General features: G+C 39.9%; 1 protein-coding gene across 1 annotated transcript in view; it reads right to left on the bottom strand.

The window, feature by feature from the left end:
- FRMD3 (FERM domain containing 3) overlaps positions 1 to 24978 on the bottom strand; it is a 149997-nt gene that overhangs the window by 34949 nt on the left and 90070 nt on the right. The window contains exons 5-8 of the mRNA XM_066614795.1: positions 18944 to 19041; positions 18364 to 18487; positions 5476 to 5563; positions 4179 to 4267 (exon numbers count right to left, since the gene is read on the bottom strand). Of these exons, the coding sequence (XP_066470892.1) occupies positions 4179 to 4267; positions 5476 to 5563; positions 18364 to 18487; positions 18944 to 19041 (399 nt within the window). The remainder of the gene's footprint in view (positions 1 to 4178; positions 4268 to 5475; positions 5564 to 18363; positions 18488 to 18943; positions 19042 to 24978) is intronic.

The raw sequence follows: 24978 nt of genomic DNA, 5'->3' as shown, positions 1-24978 counted from the left end.
AAAGTGAACAGCAATGTTCAGTATTTTTCAAATGTTCCAACTCTTTAAAAATTGGATTATATGGCTTCGAGCAGGGTGATACCTTTTTAATTTTTGCATGGTGTCAAGTGTAGCGATAGACAGTATAAATGACAGATTATGAAAACAGTTTAAAATAGATTTGAGACGAAGCAAAAATAAGTTAATGGGAAGTGTTCTTTACACCTCAGGATATTTTTAATTCTTGAAATGTAAGTGCTTGTGAAAAGACAGTTAATATATTTATTGTCTTAGAGCAGATGATGTATAGAAAGGTTTTATGCCCTAAAATTTATTTTTGCATCTTTTGCATTTACACTGCTTCTTAAAATTGTATCTTTATACTTAACAAAGGGTACAAGTACATGCTGATTCAATTTCAGATTTCATGCTATTTTGTGCCCAAACCTGAACAAGTCTACTCAGCAGTAAGTTGCAAGGAGTTAGTGGTTTCACTAGTAAGCACACTTAGGATTGCAGACTTGCAGTTCAATTCATAAAGTTAAAGTGGTTTACTCTCAAATAACTCCATATAATGCAGCCCTACTTAATTTATCGATATTTCTACTTTGCTGCAAAGCCAAATTAAAATCAGAACCACATGACCCAGATATAGGAGGCAAGAGAGAGATCAACATTCAACAAGGAGTAAGACAAGGTTGTCCACTTTTAAAACTGTTGTTTATTTTGATACTAGAAATGTTGAATAATGTAATAAGAGAAGATAACAGGATGAAACCGCTTAAATTAAAAGTGAAGAACACAAATTACAATTGTTTGCAGATGATTTGGTATTTATCTTGGAAGATTCACTCAATTCCATAGAATTTTTGACAGAAGACTTAAAGAATATGGGGAAGTGGCAGGTCTAAAAATAAATTACCAGAAGACCAAAATGATACTTAAAAATGTAAAAGACAATGATATAGAATGATTAAAAAAATTGGGACTACAAATAACAAACAAAGTAAAATATCTAGGAAATATAATTACCAAAAAGACAAGTACATTAATGGAAGACAACTACCGGTATATCTAATGAAATAAATTAAAAATGATTTGGAGAAATATAATAAACTGCAATTATTCCTAATGGGAAGAATAGCTCTATTGAAAATGAAAATATTACCAAAATTAATGTTTTTATTCCAGACTATTCCGATTATTTTGAAGAGAACTTTTTTTGAAGAAATGAATAAAATTTCTACAAAATTCGTCTGGCAAGGTAAAAAACCAAGAATAAGATGGAAATTACTTCAAGAGGATAAAAAAAGAGCAGGAGTTGGATTACCAGACTGGGAATTATATTATCAAGCGGCAGCCCTAAACTGGATAAAAGATTGGGGACTCATACCAAATTCCAAAATTTTAATATTAGAAGCACTTGATTTACAAATAGGCTGGCACGCATTCCTGTTTTATGATAAAGTCGAACAGTATGGGTATTTTAGACAACACATTTTAAGAAGATCTTTAATTTGGATATGGAAACAGATAAAATACAAGATATATTCTAAATTACCCAGATGGATAAAACCACTTGAAATAGCAACTAATCCAAACTGGATTTAAAAAGACCAAAATAAAACATACAGCGATCTGCTGAATATTAAAGGAGAGATCTTAAGTAAGTTTGAGTTAGAAGAGAAAGGAATAAAATTGGACTGGTGGAATGAAATGCAAATAAGAACACGATTATGAGAAGACCAAAAAATAGGTTTTTATGAAGATATAAGTTTTGATAAAATATTTTTGATTGATGAGGAGAAATATATTTTAAAAATGTACAGTTTTCTCTTGGAGATAAGAATGGAGGACGAAATAGTTAAAGATGCAATGGTGCACTGGGCAAAAATTTTTGGATATAACATATTGATGGATGACTGGAAACAAATTTGGAATATAAATATTAAGATAACTAAAGCAGTGTCTTTTAAAGAGAATTTATATAAAATGTTTTATAGATGGTATTTAACTCCAGAGAAATTAGCAAAAATGTATTCTGGGTCATCAAATAAGTGCTGGAAATGTAAAGAGGCTGAAGGAACCTTTTAGCATATGTGGTGGAATGTGAAAAGCCAAGAAATACTGGAAAATGATACATAAACGCTTGCAAGAGATATTGAATTGTGTATTACCATTCAAACCAGAAATATTGCTCCTAAATGTGACATCAGAAATTAAAGACCAATATAGAAAATACCTTATTGCACATATTGTTACAGCGGCAAAAATACTGTTTGCACAAAAATGGAAATCTACAGACGTGCCAGCTAGAGAAAATTTAATAGTCAAAATTTATGAAATAGCAGAAATGGAAGTTTTAACAGAAAGAATGAAAGAGAGAGATTTAGCTAGAGTAAGAAAATATTGGAAGCCTTTTTATGATTGGATAGATAATTTTAGTTAAACAATATCGAGTGTTTAGATAAATTTAAATTTTTATAATGGCAAATATGATAGCTTTTGTATTGAAGATTATTGTGTTTTTTTCAGTCGTTTGATTATTTTTCTTTTTCTTTTTTTTGAATAATGCATGTTGTAATCTAGGGCCATATCCTTATGTGTAACCTGTGTAGCACCTGCCCAAAGTCTAACTCATTTTCCTCACCTGTATCTGTAATAAATAAATAAAATACTTAATTTTTTTTAAAAAAAACAGATATAGGAGGCAAGTATACACAATTTGCACATCATTAATTTAATACATTACTCCAGCCCCTTGTTTATGGACTTCCCCTCCATGCGTTACACCAGCCTTTTTCAACCACTGTGGTGTGGCACACTGGTGTGCCGTGAATGGTTGTGGGTGTGTCACGAGAGTTTGGGGGATGGTCATTTGTTAATAGGGCCAATGGAGATGTGAAACCCCCCCCCCCACACACACCAACAGCATGGTGTGCCTTGTCAATTGTCAAAAAGCTGATGGTGTGCCTTGACAATTTTAGTACCTGGGCAGTGTGCCATGAGATGGAAAAGATTGAAAATCACTGAGTTATACTGTATACATTCGTATAATTCACAGGTATACTAGAACTTTAGTTTTTCATTAACACTGCTACAACTACAGTAGCAGATGGCTCATACTTTGGGTTGTTTAAAGCATGAAGGAAGCACTAAAGGGGAAGTTTTCTGGCAATTAGCAGTTTTCAATTTTGACTAAACTACAACAGAGAGGAGGCAGCACATTTCAGAGTGGCGCTGTTAATTAATGGTGCAATCCTTCTGTTTCCTATGCTTAAATTCTATTCAAGTTAATGTGGCTTCTGCAAGGTTAGTCCCTCTCTATATGCCTGTGCAACTGCTGATATTTCAGAGTGCTCTTTGTGCCCAGAATATTATTCAGTATGCAGCTTCCATGTATTTTAATTCAGGGCTGCTACATTTGCGCAGCAAGGTCACTTTCACAGGTAGAAATGAAGAAGTAGGAGTTTCAGTGCTCAATCTGAAACTGGATTTGCCAGTGCAGGAAATTGGTTTCAAAAAGTAGCATAATATTACGCTCTATGTAATAATGGTCAAACTACACATTGCACAGAAGACATAATGTGGACTAGATTATGTTTTTGTTTTTTAAATAGCAGTGGGGGATTAGGAGGAATTTAGGACTTTGCCTCTGCCATGCTTCTGACCTAAACCACACTCCCCACACACTATTTTACATAGAAAAAAAGCTTCCATTGGCATACACACATCCCTCTGAATTGCGTGAACAAAAAGTAATACCTAGATGTATGCTATATCACATTTAATGCAATATATTCCTCTTGCTGCAATATAAATCTCCCATTCTCCCTGGGGATAGATCAGGAGATCAGGGAGCAGCTGTACTCAAGCAAATGTACTATATCCTGGAACAGATGCACTTTTTCCTCACGGAGAGAGGACAGGAGGGAGGTTTCATATTTTGTTTCTGCTATGAAATTATTGTAAAACAATCTTGCACGATTTAGAGTCCTTTGCAATGAAAAGATAAAAATTATGGTATGAATCAGATCTTCCAAAGGAAGTTTTTGGGAAGGAGAATAATCTAACATCACAGTGTATCATATCACTGTATAATGTAATGCTAGATTATTTTCCTGTGAATATAATCACAGTGAATATAATCTAACATTAATGTAATCTAACATTACAGTAATTTCAGGATATCAACTCACCATTTTAGCAAATGTATTCTTTTATTTCCCTGGAAAACTACAAAACCTGTGGCTGTGAAACCTAAAAATGTTGTAGTCCCTGTTGAATCCTGGAAAGGGATAAATAAGTATATAAATAAACAAATGCATGAGAAACAAGGGGGGAATTCTAAACATACAAAAAAATCTTTGTTCAATTACTCATATTTCTTTCTTTTCAAGACAGATCCTCTAAATCTGGTGTTAGGATGACATTTCAGGTGTTTCAGAAAGTAACATCTATTTGGATTTATGACATGGACAACTATTTTGCTACTACTTTACAGACTACTGCTTTATTTTTTGCTCTAAGGTAGGGGTGTCCAAACTTTCTGGCAGGAGGGCAACATCATTTCTCTGACACTGGGTCAGACAACCAGAAAAAAGAATTAATTTACATTTAAAATTTGAATAAATTTACATAAATATATATATTGGAGATGGAACTTCTATGAATGTCTGAGGGTCTTGCAATAGCTCAAGGCCTATAAAAGATCTTGCACAAAGCAAAGCTGGCCTTTCCTTCACTGCTGCTGTCGCTTCACAGACATGAAACAGCAGGTAGTGGAATGAGCCCTCAGCCTGCAGCTCATGCAAGAGGTCAAACAGTCTGCCCTCGCACTGAGAGCAGTCACATTGGATCAGTATGAACTCTAGCAAGTGTCTAGTGGACCAGAGGCTTATTGGAGGCTGGGAGCTCCCGTGGGCCGGATTGGGAACCTCTGAGGGCCACAACTGGCCCCTGGGCTGGGGTTTGGGTACCCTTGCTCTAAAGTATTGGTCAGATGTGATTAATATATATATATTAATACATTTTCTCATCCAGTGTTTACTCTCATACAATGCAATCCAGAGGTTACCTGACTAGGGCATCACTATGCCTCAGCCAGGGAAGCCCAGTCTCTGCTCCCTTAAGGGGTAGGGCAATGATTAAGGCAGCAAGATGATTGCCAGGGTCATGCCACTGCCAGAGATGAAAGGGGCTCTTTGTACTTACCAATGGTAGCGTTGGCCTCCCAGGGGGCGTGTGGAGCCTGCAGGTGGCTCTGCTGGGCTCCCCAATCCTTGGAATGTCTAAAAATAGCAATTGCGACCCACTTCCGGTTTACTATTTCAAAACCAGAAATGGGTAAGGATCACTATTTTTGGACATTCCAAGGTTTGGGGAGCCCTGCAGAGACATCAGCTTAATACTTATCCTAATGACACAGATAGGGAAGGGATTGGATCAGGTATGGGAAAAAGAATTTGCTGTTTTTAAAAAAAAAAAATCCTTTACCTTGCAAGGGTGAGGATCAACACCATAGGTTTCTAAAGAATGTGCTTTTAATAATATATTAAACTCAGCAACTGCAGGACTCTGACCCCTAAAAACCAAGCAAAGAATAACAGCGTTAGGAAAAATATGAACAGTTTCAACCAAAAATATTTGTCATGAGAGGGAGAAATAGGAGATCTCTCATATGATTTGTCTTCTTCTTTGCCATAGCGCCTAATCCCTTTGGATTAAGTCGAGATGCTTTCGACATACTCTCAGGACTCCAGTGAGCTGTGCAGTTAATCAGGGGCTATCAGGTAGCCTCCAAATATTTTCTATCTTTCAGCACACATGGATTGCTTAGGATTTAATAAGAAATAAACCACAATGTTAGTTTCCCCTAATCTACTTCCTAAATTCATTTAAAATAATTGCCCAGATGGAGACGCATTCTTTCCTGCTCTGGAAATAAACAAGGATATTTTAGTGGTTGCTGCCTCTCCAGCAATAGACTGGAACCCACCAGCACTCTTATGCTGCACTCCACACTATACACATCACTTTTTAGACACGTAATAAACCCATGAACATTCTCCAAATTGTACACCATGACATGTGAATCTGATATGACTTGCAATCAAGAAGGATAACATGGTCAATGGCATCAAAAGCCACTGAGGAAGGACGACTGAGTGGTCCAGTAAAACCAGCAGGGATGGATTTGTAAAGTCAAACAAATGTGAGAGACTATCTACAAAGGATTTCATCCATTGGTCATAGCAAGTTACTATGAAGTTACCCCTTTCTGCCTGTTCTGAAAAAAAAGGCCCCCAATCCCTCAGAAAAGTTCTGCTGGCTGCCTCTGTGCAGACACAGTGGTGATAGAAAAGTTCACTTCCTTTACAGGCATGATCTCTATTGAGTAGTTCCTAAAGTGATCTGTGTCCAGTTGAGTTCATCACAAGAGCTCTTCTACCATAGCTCTAAGTGCTTCCCGAGTCAATTCACTGCCAACAGCTCTCCTGAAAATCAGGCCAGTGTTGCTCAAAGACAAGAGTCAGCGTACAAGGCCAATTGTGTCAAGGGCATTTGAGTCATTTCCCCATCCCAGATGTCAACCAGGGCTTCAATAGGGCTGCCAGCTATGGCAGCGGGAACTTCTCTCTGAGTCATCAGGTATCCATGCAGATCCACTAGCCTCCGAGGACACACCATTTTAATATACCACCTACATGCCTGAAACTCCCAGCAGAATGTATAACTTCACTTCATTGCAACTGGAAATGAAGTTAGCAAAAAAGCCAAGAAAACCAAAATATAATAATGTTTGCTTTGTATTTTAGAACAGTTGAAAATATTTAAACCAAAGCAAGTTGTAAAAAAATTATGTACTTTAAAAAAAAAAAAAAACTAAAATGTTCAGCTCACAAATGAGAAAAGGAGCCAGGAACAGTAAGGAACAAAGCCTAAATTTAAGGTTTTGATAGGAAGGAGACTTTTCTGAAGCTATTAAAGGAGATAGGGGTGTGCGTGTGCATGTGTGTTAAACAAAATACAAATCTACTTTTTGGCCAGGGTGACTTAGCGCTGAAGAAATATGAAAGAAGCAAATGTTCTGCAGACAGTGCTGAAGAAGCTCTCTTTTTTTTCACAATACTTTATTTATTACAGAAACAGGCAAGGAAGGTTGGATAAACTTAGGGCTGGGATTACACAGGTTACACATGAGGATATTGGCCATCGATTACAACATATATTAATCCAAACTAAATTATTCATTAATACAAAAATTATCATATTTATTAATCTACTAATTAATAATTTAACTAAACATTCAATACTTTTCCTCTAAAATTATCTATCCAATCATAAAAAGGCTTCAAACTTTTACTTATACAGTCTTCTTGCCACTAAATTAATATTTAAAATAAAATATTTCTTAGCTAATTCTTAATTTCTAATATCACATTTAAGAGGAATATCTCCAATTAAAAATGGTAATACAGACTACCATATCTCTTATAAGATGTTACATGTCACTTTCCCAAATTTCTTTATTTTTTCGCCCTTCCACCAAACATAATAAAAAAATTCCCTTAATTCCTTACTAATCCAACATGCTTGATTATCCAAACTAGACTTTTACTATTTCCTCTAAAATAAAATACCATCTATTAATTATCTTATATAACTTCTCTTTTAAAAAAAATAACCCTTATTTATCTTAGTACCACTTAATTTTCGCAATATTTATATTTCAAATTTTCATTTAGATCTTTTTTGACTTAATATGATTTTAAAAAAATTCTACTTATTGTTCAGCCATTTTAACTTTCTGTCGTAGTGCTTGCTTTGTACTCTGTCTTATTGGTGTTCCTTCTTACTCCTCCGACTGCTTCCTCCACTTCTTCTTTTTCTTCTTGAATCTCTTAAGTTTCTTGGCCCCTCTCTATTTTTCTTTCTTCTTTTTCATTCTGTTGTTTTTGGATTTAATCCATAAATTCTTCCTCTTCTTGAGACAGCTTGCTCTCTGAACGTTTCCTCTTTTTTCTTCCTTAAGATTCTTAGTTGTTATAGTGACAATTGGTTCTTCCGTCTCCTGTCCCATTTCAAAATACTCCACTTCTTTAATTTCACCAGACATTTGATCCATTCTTTTTTTCTTGTCTATTGTTTATGATCTGTTCCTGCGAGTTTACGAGGGAGGAGCTTGTTTGCTTGATTTGTTCAGATAATTTTCCAACCTGTTTTTCCATTTCTCTTCTAAAATCCATCAAGAAATCCATTATATAAGGTTTGGCTTTCCATTTTTATCGACATCAAATCCAACCACTTCTTGTAGGGCTACTTTCCAATTTTTATATCCAAAAAATATAAGTCAATATTCCACATCCAGTCAATATCAATATCAAATCAATGTCAAATCTGTCAAACCATCAAAGAGTCATCCAAATCTTTATCTTGCATCCCTTCTTCCAAAAAGGGTGTATCAATAATCCAGGTCAATAACACAGTCAAATTAGGTTAGTATGCCTTTAAATGACCAAAACAGATTTCAAGCCTCTTGCTAGGAAAGCGAAAGTAACAATGACCAGGCTTGAATCAAGGCTTTTTGCTGGGAAAACGAAAGTAGACTTTATTTTCTCCATTAAAGATTACTTATTTCTCTTCGGTACATACCATTAATCAAAATAGTTTTGTGCTTGCTCCAGCAGGGGAAATCCAAATTCACTTATTTTCCCCCCTGGGTGGCTACCGGCCAGTGTGAATAATCTTGAAATTATGTTTTCCTCCTTCAAAGTTCTTGATTGCAGTTCTTGTTAAAGCCTTTTAATAAGCCAATTTTACTCACACTTAAAACCTTTTTCCGCTGTGATGTTGTTGTATCTAGGCCGTGGGAGGGCGAGTTCTCAGCTTTCCGAACTTCTCCAAGATGGTGCCCGGGATAGAATGTGATTCAGCACAGAGCAAAACAGAGAGAAATCCTTGAAATTGCCTGTTTCAAAGTACTCCCCCATTCAAGCTCTCAGCTCTTTGTACCGTCTTCCTGGCAACGAAGCGTGCCTTAGTTGTTTAGGCACATGAAAACACATCTATTTAGCAGTTCCTTCTGGAGCCCCCGAGGTTCACTGCTACTTCGCCAAGAGTTGACTCCGCCCCCCTGAAGAAGCTCTCTAGAGGAACACAGAATCCAATTCAAAATGGAATAGACTTTCAAATGCAGTTAAACAAGTAGCAAAACAGGAAAACTAATTTCAACATTGGCAAGACTAAGTATATTCTTTTCACATTAGCCAAAAAAAATCCATTGGACTAAGGACCCAATCCTAGGTACTAGGGTATTTGTGTCCTGGATGACTAAGATATGTGTGTGTGTGTGTGTGTGTGTGTGTGTGTGTGTGTGTGTGTGTGTGAGAGAGAGAGAGAGAGAGAGAGAGAGAGAGAGTCATTTGCATCATACTATAAATGGGCAACAAACAAACTACAGCTGGGCAACAAAGCCCATGTTATATTTCCGAAGCCTCTTATCTCAACCCTTGTTCTAACCCTACCTTTGCATTAAAAAAAAAAAAAGTACATCTAATACAGGGGTGCTCACACTTTTTTGGCTCGAGAGCTACTTTGAAACCCAGCAAGGCCCGGAGATCTACCAGGGGGGAAGGAAGCGTCTGACAGACACCCCCTTTAATGTATGGAGCCCCTGCTGGAGTCTAGTCAGTTTCGTCAGTTTTGTTGCTGCATGCCTGAAGAGCAGCTAAAGTGTCAGTTTCAGTGTCAGTTTAGTGTCAGCTAAATATGTCAGTTTCGTCTAGTCACTAGACGAAACTGACATTAACAGTTTGGAGAGACAGGGCTCCGCGATCTACACATTTTGCCTCGTGATCTACCGGTAGATCGCGATCCACCTATTGAGCACCCCTGATCTAATATAAGTATACATATACTGAGACACAATGTCTGGGACATACACCCAAGAAAGGATGCAAATGTCCAATACTGAGACATTTGAACAGGACACAGTTGTCCAGGATGCAATGATCTTGTCACTCCCCCATTAGCCCATTGCACACAGCGCAGTTGCTGGAGCATATGCTGCATGTATGAGTGGGCAAGAAGATGGCCAAGATGGCCTGGAACAATGGCATGAAAGTTGCTTGTCATTCTGCAGGGAGGCATGCCAGCACAGCTGGCTAGAGGCCATGCATGGGTGCCACCAGCACTTACTTATTTTTGACTTACCTAACCATAGGCCTCCTGACCTCCAAAGGGTCTTTATACTGTATAACCTATACAGTATAGGTTATACAGCATAACCTATAATCTATACATTATAACCTATACTGGCTCTTTAGCATAGCCCCTTGCCATTTCCGCTGATGCGCCTGGCCTGCAGAATGACAGACTTTTATGACTGCAACTTTTGAACCAGCATTCCAGGCCTCAGATTGTGAGATCTGCCACTGTAAGGCCCAGATAGCACTGACCAAGTTTATTATTTTAATCTAATAGCCCAATTCTAGGAGTTGCTTTGCTGAGGCACTGATTTATAGGATTAGCTTTGCAGGTTCTTATCCTGGCATGCGAATACAATATGTCCACATGATGATGGCACAAGGTTCAAAACTCAGTTCATGCCATTGTCATTGTTCTGCAATTCTGCTGTAACAAAGCCTTGTTCTCTCTGCAGCATGTATGTGCCATTCTACAGTAGGCATTTGAAAAGATGGGGCAGACTCCTTAAAGGAAGCTCCGAAAGTTACAGTTAAATGTTGTTTTTTAAGCAGCAGAGATAAAATCAGCTGCCTAGCCTTATACTACCATTTTTTAGTAGTAACAATACATAAGCCTGGTATGGGAAGTTATCTAGGACACAGTTTTAGTCCTAAGCCCATTGTTTGCTCTTTGGCAGGCAACACCAACTCGCTTCCCTTGTATCGGCCTGCTATAATCTGCCATTAGGAATGTATGGTGGTTGGTACCTAAGAATAGACTGCCAGATCAGAGCAAAGGTCTATCTAGTCCAACTGTGATTCCCACAGTGATGTTGAAACTACTAATGCAGTAAGAGATCACATGCATGCTATGGTTGCACAAACAAAATGACTCATTACATGAAGCACCTGCTAGCTGTAGGAGCCACAATACAGAAGCAGTCATCAATAGCCACCATAAGTCTAGTTACATAATGTTAAAATGGGTAGATGTTTGACTTAACTGGTAGTAGTTAAGTCATTGTTATTGTTAAGTCATTTAGTTAAGTCATTCAGTACCTTAAGCTTCATTCAAACTATTTTAACGCTTATAGAAGTCTCTCTCTGGAGTATATAGGAGTGCAAACAAAATTCATTCTGGAAGCCTGCTTTAATACCATGCTTGCTTATAGCTCCACTGAGGGGTCAGCAGCTGAACAAGAGTCTTAAGTGTGTCACATTAGTGTGTGAGGGGAAATTCTGAACAGTCCTTGCTGACCCGCAATGCTTGGAATCTAGGACAGCTGCTAGTCTCACACTTGCATTAAAAACAAATGTAGAAGTTGCAAAGATCAAAGCAGAACTGGAATCAAAACTGGCTAATTGGAATTTAAAGGAGTGGCAGCAATGAATACAGAGTGTGGAACTAGTAACGCGGTCCAAATCAGTATCCTTCACATTAAATACATCTTGGTGAGGTTTTGCACTCTACAGAGATCTTTTTTTCAAGAGAACTAAGCAGTACTTCAGCAAGCTAAAATTATGATGCTCTCAAATGATTCAACTTTAAAAGCATCACCTTACAATCTCTACCGCTGAGACAGAAGGCTTAATTTCTCAAAACCCAGGTTAGTTGCAAACTGGGAAGTTATATACTGGAAGGAGACATAAAGCCCATCCTATGCATGTTTACTCAGAAGTAAGTCCCATTATAGTCAGTGGGGCTTACTCCCAGGAAAGTGTGGATAGGATTGCAGCCACAGAGCCCAATCCTATGCATGTATTCTCAGAAGTAAGTCCCACTTCAGTCAACTGAGCTTACTCCCAGGTAAGTGTGGATAGGATTGCAGTCACAATTTGCTTTTATTTTCAAGACTGCTTGTAAATGAAACATAAACAAATGCAAAGTATACAGTGGGGCTTGAAAGAGTTTAGAAATTAAAACTGGATGCTTTTCAAACATTTATTGCCACTGTAAAATATTAATACTTTCATAAATTTCCACAACTGTAAAGAGACTCATGGTATTATCTTACAAATCAATAGTTTGACTGGAGAACTAGAAGGTGAGTTTAAGTTGTTTCAAAACATGTACTTTTAATATTTAGTGCTTCAAAAACCAGCATTTTCCAAGCACTTACTGACTGTACACTTGACTAACATCTGAATATGTGAACTGACTATTGGAAAGCATTGATACTGGGAAATACGAAATACGAAAAGAACATTGGAGATCTATGTTGGCCCATTTATACACACAATTATTTTTTCTTTTTCACAAGTCACTCCTGTTATTAAAATCTAGAATATTTACAGTTGGAGATTTGGCATCTGAGGGAGATCTGTTTCTGAACTTCCTGGGGATACCAAACCTGCAGATAATGAAAACTGTGGGTTCCACCCCACAAGGACTCTGAACACAACCAGAACCTCATTTTAGTCACATCTGGAGTCTTTTTGAGGCTCAAAGACCTCTACAGGCCTCGGAATGCTATCCGGAACTTTCAGAAAGTTCAGACTTTCAGACTTTCAGAAAGGCCTCAGAAAGACTCCCAGATGCATCTGGAGAGCATCTCTGACAGTTTCTGGGAGCTCAGGTCTGGCTTCCGCTGTGGGTTTGGAAACCACAGTTAGTTAAAACCACGGGTTCCAAATCTGCAGTTAGGGAGCATGGGTTTGTATGAACATGTCTACATATGAATCAGACATGGATGTGCTAAGAATCCCAAAAGCAATTCAAACTATGCCAAACACATGTGGACATTTTTAACAGTTGTTCAAACGTTATGACTTCAGGGAGATGCAGGTTCAAATCCCTGTACAGCCATGGTACCACTGAGAGATCTTGGCCTGATAAAACAGGTTGGGAGAAACAGGTTCATGTCCTGAGCGCCACAGAATGAGAGAAAAATTTGCTTAGCAAATATTTGAAGGTGTGCTCGTACAAGCAAAAATATACAGTGTGACTGTCATGAACAGGTAAAAATCTAGGCCTTGGGTCTGTGTTCCATCTTGGAAACTTGCAACTGCCTCTCTGCAGCTGGTGAGAACATCGTTAATTGGAAGCGGGAAAGTTGTCTATTATCTCACCCCTCAGTGGCCAAGAGAACCAAGATAGAGATAACAAAGCTCAGCATGGCCAGTGCTCAAGGACGCATTCATTAAAGGAGACTGGTACCAGCTGGGGTTTCTGGTTCAGAGGGGTGAGCGCGAGTGACCAAGAGTAGCCCAGATTGTGTCAGTCTTCCAAAAGAATTGACACCTTGCTCTCTGGCTGGTTGATGGCTTCAGCTAAGGCATCAACTAAGGCAGTGGTTCCCAAATATTTTAGCACTGAGACCCACTTTTAAAAATGACACTCTATCGGGACCCCTCTAGGTTTACCAGACTTTTAATAAAGGGGATCTAGAAAGAAATAATATTTAATTTATTTATAATAACCAGAAAAAACACCCTCAAACATTTATCTCCCTGAATTTACACATGCTTGCAAAGTGCAGGAGCTGTGGGGTTTTGCCTGTTTTCTCTGTGTGTTCTGTGTGATTCTCAAGGAAAATCAAGAGATCAAGAGGCCTCCTCGACCTGTTGCCCTGTAGGTCTATTTTTTTTATCAACAGCTCTTACTTCCCTACCAACGCTGGTTACAGACATTCTCTTTTTCATTTGTCATAAATATGTCAGGAACTTTAAAAACAGTCTTCATGATGACATGAAAACTATGAAGGCTGAACAGCAACTAGACCTTCAGTCATCGCACAAATTGATCCAATTCAATTAGGAGAGCATCCATTGCCATTCAATAAGATGGACAACCACTAACGAATACCTTACAATTCCTAATTAATCACAGTCTGCTAAAGCTGTCATGTGAAGGTTTTGTCATCACCTTAAGAGATTCAATTTTCATACTCAGGCTCTGAGAACAGGAGTAAGCGAAGGTCATATTTCCATTAAAATTCAACAATGTTTTCACTACCCCAGAAAAGATCAAGAGGTAGAGAGATTATAACATGTCATTTGTTATAATTAATAATAACAAGCCTTTTGAATGAGGCAAAATGTGTCATCAAACAATCTGAACTGTCAGTGTTTCCTATTGGCTACACTTCAGAAATCTATTTCTCTGTTCTCAATGTCTTGTCAAAAGACAGATACTGCTATGATGTCAAAAGTTAATGGAACCTAAGAATAATTGGTGAGATTTATTCACTAGAATCAAACATACATATTCAATATAGTTAATAAAACATACAGGAGATGGTGATTTTAGATTATTCTATACACCATTATAGATAATAGGAACAAATTATTACTGGACATTTGGAAGTCGGACAGCTGAGACAAAACACAAATCAAGCTAAAAGCTGTATTTATTCTTTCAAGAGATAAACAGCCCAATCCAGCGTGAATTCCCTCTTGCCAATTCAGCAGCATGGACACAGCTTGTGTTGCCACAGGGGAGTTTAGCAGGCAGGACATTTGTCCCCTTGCCCTAGAGTAAGCCCCAGCAGCTGCAATGAGGCAACTCAGACCTGTGCTAGCTCAATCACTAGCACAAGACTGCATTCCCCTGTGTCAGTGGATCAGTCCCAGTGGATCAGTATGATGCATACATTGGTGCTCAGTGGATCAGTCCCAGGAAGGGGTATAGTATGAGGTATGCATTGGCGCTCCCAACCCCACCCCCTCCTAGACTCAATCTGCCCATCCCATTCCCGTTGCCACCCTCCCCATTCTGCCCCTTCACTGCTCTCCCCCTTCCTTCTCCTTCACCTCTCAGCATGGTACTTGCCACAACTGGCACATGCTGTTTCTTGTGTCAGCACACAAGGGCTGGTGCAAGCCTTCTTACCAGCATGCTGAACTGCTATGCCATCACAACATGCTTTAAGGAAACTTCTGCAATGGCAAGAACCAACTAGCAACTTCAGGAAGAGGAACAAGGTCTCATGAAGTCATTCACAGCTAGCTCCAGCTGGTTCACCAACGTTAGATGAAAATACTGCTACCACAAATGAGCAGAGAGGCCAAGCGGTTGACAGAGGCATTCAGTTTAATTGAGGGTGCTTTGGCTATTTTAGACAAAGATGATCCAAACAGTGAATGCAGCTCAAAAGTGAACAGAAATGTGTGCTCCGCTATGCAGTTACCAGGAAATCTTACAAGAAGAGATAATGAAAGCCACACAGAAGTTGCTGTTATAGTATGTCTGCAAAACATTGCAAGATCTGACATCTGACAATGAATTATCACAGTCATTGACATCAGCAGCCCAGCAGCCTCCTTTTGTAATTGCCAATCATCCAAGTGAGCGTTCGGTGATTTTTTTACTCTAATCCAGGGTTTCTCAAACTGTGGGTCGGGACCTACTAGGTGGGTCGTGAGCCAATTTCAGGTGGGTCCCCATTCATTTCAATATTTTATTTTTAAAATGTTAGACTTGATGCTACCATAGCATGTGACTGCATTTGGGGAAATGTTACAGACCTGAACTTTTAACACACTACTATGTATATGCTTTTAACAATGATAGCAAATAGAACTTACTCCTGGGTAAGTGTAGGTAGGATTGCAGCCTAGGATTGTTAAAAATTTCCCTGCTTGATGATGTCACTTCCGGTCATGACATCACTTCTAGTGGGTCCCGACAAGATTCTTTTTCTAAAAAGTGGGTCCCGATGCCAAGTGTGTGACAATGACTGCTCTAATCCAGTGGTTCTCAAACTGGTGGATCTCGACCCACCAGTTCATGTAAAGGTTCCCCCTCCCTTTAAGGGGAAGGGGAAGGGAGAGGCAGCAATGCAATCTCCAGGATCACACCACTAAGGAGGGCAAGGGGCAATACTTTTACTCACTCATGGCTGCAGGAATTGCAGGAGGTGCAGGGAGACCCGTGCAGCTCTTCGCAGGGCTCCCTGAGGTTCGGAATGTTCAAAAAAAGCGAGCACAGTGCACTTCTGATTTCCAGGAAGTGCTTTCTGATAGCTCCTTTTGAATGTTCCAAGCCTCATTGAGCCCTGTGGAGGTCTGTGCAGGAGGCTTCCGCACACCTCCTGCAATGTCCTGCAGCCCTGTGTGAGTAAAAGCAACCCCTACCCCGGTTAGCGACGCCATCCTGGGGATCACATTGCTGCCCTTGCCCCTCCACCACAAAAACTTACTTAGGGAGTAAATCTTCTTAAAAGTTTGAGAAACACTGCTCTAAACTATACTAATTATAGTGGTTCCTAAGGGAAAAGTGGTTTCAGTTTAAGTGTTTTCAATATATGCACCAATTTCTGAGAATGTAATAAACTGAGGCTTTACTAAGGGCAGGTGCTGCATATTGGAGATACCATACCCTACACTCTTGATTGCCTTTAAATTATCCTCTCATTTTACTACCACAATTTATCATTGGTTAAATAAATTTCTGACTTTCTCTAGGTCATGGAATTCACAAGATATTACAGGTACTAAATAAAAAGCAATGATTTTCTTGGCAATGCTTCAGGGCACTTCTTTCATCCACTGAGGAAGAGCCAGAAGTATGTTAATTCTTCAACAGGCCTGAAGGGGATGTGCTTGCCCAAAGCAGTAATTCATCTCCAGACAAATAAGATGCTGCACCTCACTATGGCAAGTAGTGCATTCAAGCGGAGGAAGATTGTTTATCCTTCCTATTCTGGTTTCAGTTTCGCTATAAAAAGAGAAGGTCAGAAGGGAAAAGTGCTCAGCATATCAACTGCTCCATGGAAGACATGGAATGTGATTTCTGCTTGTCTCATATAATTTTCTTCAGCATCTAAAAAAAGAATGACACTAAAGGAAGCAGGCTCCTGTCTGTGAAATCTCATGCTATAGTAAACACAAGAGGCTTTAAGGGGCCAGAGAGTACAACAAACCAACAAAGCTACTCTTCAGGGAAAATGTAAAGAGTTAACCAAGAAATGTAAATATTCCAAGGTAGGACAATCAAAGTCATGGCACATCAGTGTAGTCTAAAACTTGGGAGAGTAACCAAGGGTCCCATCCTATCTGGGCCTTGCACTGTACAGAACTCCCCTTCTGGCAGTGCAATGGACCTTTACAGTGGCTCAAAAGCTGGGCCACCATTGTATGCTTCCAGGCCACTGCTGCAAATGGCGAGAGGCACATGGCACAAATGGCAGTGGGTCCCAGCGGCTCTGCCACTCTAGGTAAACTGGCAGCATGTTGCTGGTGGAAAGGGGAAGTCAGGGTGAATTTCAGGGCAGGAAGGGAGGAGGCAGGGGGCAATGAAGGGCAGGAGATGGTGGATCTGTACGCCAGGATCCTATGCCCTCTTTCTCCAACCTGCTTTGTCCCTTCTCTTCTTGGAGCAGGAGGGCTATGCAGAGGTCACTAGAAATATTTTTACTTACCTTTGGCAGGCCTCCTGATCACCCCTCCCCCATATCACTGGATGCAGCGGGCGCTCTGTCAGCACTGCAACATTGTCGGAAATGGTGCAGGACAGGATTGGACAGCAAGAGTCCTTCTCTTTAAAAATATCTTTTTTGCAAAGACAGAAAGTCTACATCTGTTTGTCTCAGTGACATCTGAGTATGATAAACCAATGTTTGTCACATCTTGGTTAAAACAATACAAGTATAAACATATATGTGTGCACGCGCATGTGCAGGCATGTGTGATATATTTATTTTGCATTTCTAACTTTCAACATGCACAAGGTCCCTCTATCCAATTCTTGGCTCTATACCTGCAGCTCCCCCCCAAACATCATACATACAAAATCCTCTTCCTCATGGTCTCCCAACCCTCAGGAGCAATTTTTTAGGGGTGCAGGGGGCGGAAGTGAGGAGGGCTCAGGAAAGTTCCTTTCTGCAAGCTCTCTTCCACTAGTTTAGGTACAACCTACTTAAATTACGTTTAAACATTTGCTACATTCAAATAGTTCTAAACATACATAACCTGCAATCAAAGGTGGAGTTAAAAATGCCTCAAGTTCGGTGTTGGTTCGGTGTTGAATTGAGGCCATAGCATGATGTCAGCTGATACACATGAGTCAGGCTTGCATTCCTGTGGCCTTTTCAAAGTATTATATTGAATTTTCACCTACTATGCTTCTGACAATATGCATTTGTATTTTATTGTAATTGTACTGATAAGCAAAATGTGCTAGAAGGTAACCACTCATAGGAAGAGACACCAACAAATAATGGATAATAATCTTCTTTGCAGCAGCAGTTTGAATTACCTGAATTCATTTTTGTGTATTTCAGCTATTTTTCTTTCCAGCTTTTGGGATTGTTTCGGGAAAATCTTAAAATCACTGACGTAATTGTCCAGGTGCTCATCAGGATCATAGTCACCAAGTTCAGCTGTGCAGGTAAAAACAGAAACAAAGACTGAAAGCACCAAATAAACTGTTACTTAAATAAACCATTAAGTTAAATTCAGTTTGTTGAAAAGATTGGACAGTGGCTTATTAAGTACTCACATATAAGTGGGTGGCTAATTGGGCAAAGACGCACTTTTTAAAGTGGTGCTTCTCCCATATTTAGCAGGTACAGAGCAACTGTCCCTATTTACCCCAGCATAGCATCTTCTCCAGTGGTAGACTGCCGGTGTTTCTTCTGCATTTTTTTTATATCATGACAAAAGTCTCCTAAACACTCTCTGTCACATTTTGGTGCGGCTGCATGCTATGGCAGGGAAAAGCCTAAGATTGAGCTGCTAATTTTATAAATGTTTGTAAGGCCTCTGATATTACAATGAATATATCTGGAACAAGATTATGAAAGAAATTCCCTAGATGCTGTTGGTTGTCCTCTTACCTTGGACAATGCACGCACCCAGGTAGGCAGCATCAGAAAAAGAACACAGCAAGCGGCCATGGAAAATATCTCTTTTGATTTGTAGATACATAAGGTACCTATATGGGCAGGGGGGAAAAGAAAGACATCATAAGACTGGCACATCTTATAAGTATTCTATGTCCATAGTAACAATATCTTTAATAACATTTCATCACTGCAAACAACAAAATGAGACAATGCAAAGATTTAGGAGATGAAGTGCAGTACATAGTCCCATAAGAATCACACTGCTGACAAGAAGATAGGGATTTATTATATCTCCCTCCACTTACCAGGTCATGACCAAACAGCACAAAGATGTTTAAAAGCAATCAGGACCCACCACTAACACCACAATCCTATGCATGTCTATGCAGAAGTAAGTACCATTGAGTTCAGAGGCATTTACTCCCAGAAAAGTGTGCACCGGATTGCAGTCCAATGGCCCAATCCTTTCGAGTGATGGTGTAAAGGAAACATTGATGCTGGTTGAAAAAAAAAGATCAAGGAAACACACATGCAATTGCAAGTCATGTACAGAATCAGTGAAAGTTAGTGGAAAGTTACAATCTTAACCCATTTCTGCCTAGCCCACAGGTGTACACATTTTATCCCTGCTGCATACATACAATGTTGGACAGAAATGGCTTAAGCAGGTTCCAAAGAACTGTGCAACTAGTCTCATGCATAAAAGAGAATTTTGCATGTGTTTCTCAAACAGCAGTCTTCCATGCCGCACAGCAAATGCAAACCGAGGAGAGTTGCAAATGCTGTCCGAATGAAATAACTCAAAAACCCCATGGCCATGTAAGTCAGTTGGCATGATGAAAATACCACTTTAACATAAAACTCTGTTCTGGAAACTAGGAATTTTTCATTCTTCCAAAAGTATTTTTGTTGTGGTCCAACCCTGAAGGTTACTGCAAGTTTTGGTATTGTTTCTTTTGCAATTGCCTCCTTTTTTGAGTCATATCCTTTACATAATCTTTGGCCAGTCCCAGTTCATTAAACCCCCTTGAAAAATTCACATCACTTGTGTAGGTGGTTCTAAAGGGAGAAAATTTGTTCCATTGTAGGGAGCTGATACAAAAGTTCTTAATCCACAGTGACAGTGTGCTAAAAGATTCTGCAGTATTATCACTTTGCGACACACCACTATCCCCTAAATCCAGTAACTTTTAATAACACTTTCTAGTTGTGTAAATCAGTTTCCACTGCCCTGGGAATGACAGCAAGCCCAAGAGCAAACCTGAGAAATTGTTTGCTTTCTGGTGAGAGTTGATACAAGTACCATGAAGAAGCATTTAATGTTTTCATCTCAATATTTGTTACGCTGTTCCATCAACAAATTGTGTTAGTTCTAGCACTATAAATTGATGTTTTCAAGAATAAAAGGAAAGGCTCAAATGTGTGATAATGAAAAACAAAGAGATTCCAAAGGCATCAGTAGGGGGGCAACTTTAAGCATTTAGTGTTGACTGTTTCAAACTGAGAACACAGGTTAGCTTTGAAAACTATGTTCCCTAATGGTTGCACAGGTCTGTAAACTATCTAAAGGACAGTACTGAACTAAAATGCCTGGTGGGTTTATGGTAAACAATGTCCTGTGTCCCCACACCCAGAGGCATAACGCTCTGGCCAGCACCCAGAGCAGTGACACCACAACATCATGTGATGGTGTGATGTCACTTTTGAGTTCTCCCCACTCACTGAGGCAGCTTTACACCGCCAGTTCCTTCTCTTTCATAGGGGAGTATAGAGAGAAATAGGATTGGGTTAAGGGTTTGGAGAAGTGGCTAAAGGGCTAAGTGCTAGAAGCTATTCCCTTCATGCTTATCCAAAGGCACCAGGGTAAAGCAAGATAAAGGATGTAGTTGAACACAGCTGTGAAATATCTAGCAGAGTTACAAGACTGAAATAATCTTTTTTTGGAGGTCCCAGGTGGCAATCAAGCTCTATTTTTTCTAACAAGTCACCTGAGGTGTTCATGCCAGATACCTTGTGCACAGTGTTGTAAGAGGTACATAAGGAGAGCGATTGATGGTCACTCTCTCCTTCATTTTGCCTCCTGGAATGCTAACCTTCAGGCTCTGTACTGTGGGATGGTAGGATTAGAAGAGGGAGCATACATTTTCTGAACTCTGCATTCATTTAGCCTTGAAGCTTGCTTTGTGCAATTTTTCTTAACAGTTAAGTAGATAATATTAGAGCTTTTGTTATTTTATTTGCTGTGTGTTATCCCCTGTATACTTTTGAGAGCATTTTTTATCCTTATGTAATTTTATTATTCTAAATAAACCTATTTCAAAACGAGTTTTGATTTCCTTGGGTGAATCTAAAGGTAAGCTAAGTCTGCATCCAGAAGCCTTAGACAAGACTCAGCTAATTTGGGTAATGAAAATAATTATTTAAAGGTGCACTGTCTCTTTTGCCTGGGGCCACTAATAAAGGAGTGCAGACAGGTGGCCTAACTACCACCAGCATACTTGATTGAGAGTCTGAGAGAAGCCTGCAGGAGGGGCTTGTGAGACAGAGTTTTTAAGAGTCAGCAAATTGGGCTACTGTGCTTTTGGGCACAATCCTAGAATGGAGTTTGGCCGGCGCAAGTCTCTTGTGCTGGCCTGGGAGGGTCACAAACATGCCGTAAAACACATTTGCACCTCCTCAAGAAGAAGTTGGGCCGGCAGTCTGAGAAGCACCAGCCTGTAGAGGCTGACATAAGCCTCCATGCCAGCTCCCCTTCGGATGCTAGCAGCAGCCTGGCTGGGTCGATGCAAGTGGAAAAAGTAGGCAGGAGGGAGGAGAGGAGGTGGGAGGGAGGTGTTCCTGGGCGGGCGGAGGGCAGACAGTGGGCAGCCCCTGGGGTGGGTGAGTGGGGAGAGGGAGGCAGGGCCGGGATCCAGCAGTTATGCCGGATCCCAAACCCCATTCCCAGGGAGAACGGAGCAACTTCAAGCCACTGTTCTCTTCAGACTCGTGCCACCTCCAGAGGTGGCGCAAGTCTGAGGAGACCCATAGGGGCCAGCAGCCCTTACCCAGGGGTAAGGGAAAAAATTTCCCCTTGCCTCTGGCTAAGCCACTTCTGGTCACTATCCTGCACTGGCTTTCCTGTTCCAGCGCAGGATAGGATTGCACCCTTTATAGCTAGGAGTTTTGAGGTAGTTTTGTCCTCCTGTTCCTAAATTTAGGCTAAAACCATAGAGAGGCTAATCCAAACACAGTTATTGTTAAAGGGAGCCTCCACAGGAGAAGGAATGGGGGGCAAAGTCACCACAGCGACTCTTCTTCCTCTGCCACAGCAAGTGCTCCCTCCTCCAGGGAGAACTTGGAAGTTGCTGCCTTGTACTGTAAGAGGTGCAAAGCAGTCACTTCAGGGCTCTTCCAAGAGGAGGAGACTCTGGTGGATTCGTACCCCCATTCCTTCTCCTGTGGAAGCTCCCCTTTGAAGGAGAAGGAATGGAGGACACAAAGCCACCAGTGTCTCCTCCATAACTAGGGAGAAACATGAAGGGTGGGGAAAGTTAACCACTTTGGGGCCCAGTCCTATCCAACTTTCTAGCACTGGTGCAGCCGCTATGCAGCCCTGAGGTAAGAGGAAAATGTTGCCTATTTTGAGGAGGCCTCTGTGGCTGCTTCCCCACCAAAGGATGCAGTGTTTCTCCCATTGGCACAGCTGCACCAGCACTGGAAAATTGGATAGGATTGGGCCCTTTGTCATCACTAGTGGAATCGACCTCTGGGCTGTTTTGTACTTGGGAATCAGGCATGTGCACACTATTATGTATGAAGGGCAGTCATTTATATAAATTGTAGCTTTTATCCACACAACAGACAGGAACACAAGTAATCTGCAGGCAAAAGGCACATTGTCACATGGATGCCATTCAGAAAGGACATTAGCCATGTATATTTTGTACTCTGATATTAATTCCCAAGCACAAAATGTAGTATATGAAGCAGTACTCAAGTGAAAACCATCACCCTTGAATTCTTGTCTTCCCTTCACTTTCTAACCAACCCAACTGCATTCCAAAACATCTTAGCTCAGCAAGAAAATAAATTGCAACCCATAGTGGTAAATTGTTTACCTTGCTTGTTTTATTGTATTGTACTGTTCTAAAATTTGCTTTGCTCATCATACAATTCTGCTTGCTACTGCTTTAGGGACAACTAGAAATCAGTTAACAAATCTCAACTCCCTTCAGCTTCTTGAAAATCATCTTCCATATAAAAATGCACATTCCCAGAGACAGTGTCAGGAGACCTCTGTATTTTTATGAGACATTTGACATTTTCCAAGATCCCCTGTCAAAATGCTTGTAGTTTTAGAAAAGGAAGTTTAAAGTTAAGGTGACATGCTTGCTTCTGCTACATTTTGTGACTCTACAATCACTTTTCTTCCAAATGTTTAACAGTATTACTCATTTCACTGTGAAAGTTCCTTACAACCTATAAAGGAAAATACTTAATTGGCACTGTCAGCAAACAGAGCAAATTGCTGCACAGTGTGCTGTCAAAATAAACAAATATACATTTGCAAAGCCTCTCTCTGGAGATGTCAAGGTAATTTTTTTCTCCAGATAGAACCAATTTGAAATAGCAATGCCCTGACAAAATTAATTTAAAATGCTACCTGCCAAAGAACAGTCCTGAGTCCTTTTTGGTTTGTGATACTTTAAGTTCTTTCAAAACAGTAATTTCATTTCAATGTCCACATAATTTGAAAAAGCAGAAATACGCAATCCAATTACCAATTTGCAATACTCAAGTACTAGGAAAATTCACCAACATAAGGCATAGCATAAACATAAGTTTTAAAGAGGAGGGAAATTATGCATTCAAAGGACCTAGTAAGAGTTTCTACAGCAGTCAGACTAATTTTGTTCTTTGATCACATGCTTCTAGCTGTAAGGCAAGCACTCCTGGAAGAAAAATGGGTCAAGAAAAAGGTCAGTAAGTCAGTTACCACCCAGACTGTTACTTGAAGTTTCCATGACACCAGCACAATGGGTTATTATTGTAGCAGATTTAATTCATAAAGTCATACCAGCCCTTTTCACACATTTGGGAAGAGCATAGAATGGATGTGTGGAAGAGTAGGATCACATCCACTCTCTCCTGTGACAATTTCCACGTTTTTATTGCCCCTTATTGAACAGACCACATACAATTTGGATGTACATAGGTTCTGAGTGCACAATCAAAGTAGAAGATCCCCCATTGCACAGAAAATGTTTATATGTGTACAATTTAAACACACCTAGCTTCCATTCATGAAGAAACAAAGAAAGTGAGGAGGATGGAATTAGAGACAGTGAAAATGATCCTGCTTCCTACTCCATTCATTCATTCTATATATTTCCTGTGGAAAGGATGTAGGTTCAATTCTCATGGTAACAGCAAAAAAAAAATAATTCTTACATGGAAACCCTTATGTTCTTCTATTTAGAACCTACCTGATATTCTCACATTTCATCTTATGCCTAGCTGTTGCCACTATCCACTCTTAATGGCTGCTAAGACATCTAGATGGTTCCCTGTGAATGAAAGACTTAGCTATGGGCTTATGAACACTTCAGTAAATGCAATGGCTTCATCCTGTTGCCAGAGCATGACTGTATACAGCCGCGAACTGCCTCAGGGACTCCCGCTCCGGATTTTGCTTCGAGGTTGTCTCCTGAAGCCTTTTCCATAACTAGATGTAGCCACAAGGCAGTGGAGGTTTGGGATCAGAGTTTTCCTTCTCTCAGATGAGCTGCCTTCCCAGGCTAACAAGTCCCATCTATCCTCCATATTTACATTACCCAGGCTTTGCGCACTGGAGAGGACACTGTTCCAGAACCAGTATTCAGAGCGCAATACCATAGTCTTCTGAGAATGAAGGATGCCAACAATCAACCTGTTGTGTATCCACATTCTAAAACACAAGATAGGGAGTTGGTGTGCTAGGATTATAAGCAAAACCTGGGGCTTTGATTTTTAAGCACAGTGGAGCTTTTACTCCACTTTTTAGC

Source organism: Tiliqua scincoides, chromosome 2 (assembly GCF_035046505.1).
Source record: "Tiliqua scincoides isolate rTilSci1 chromosome 2, rTilSci1.hap2, whole genome shotgun sequence".
Lineage (NCBI taxonomy): Eukaryota > Metazoa > Chordata > Lepidosauria > Squamata > Scincidae > Tiliqua > Tiliqua scincoides.
Note: the sequence above shows the minus strand (reverse complement) of the source record. Positions and strands in the feature narration are given on the sequence as shown.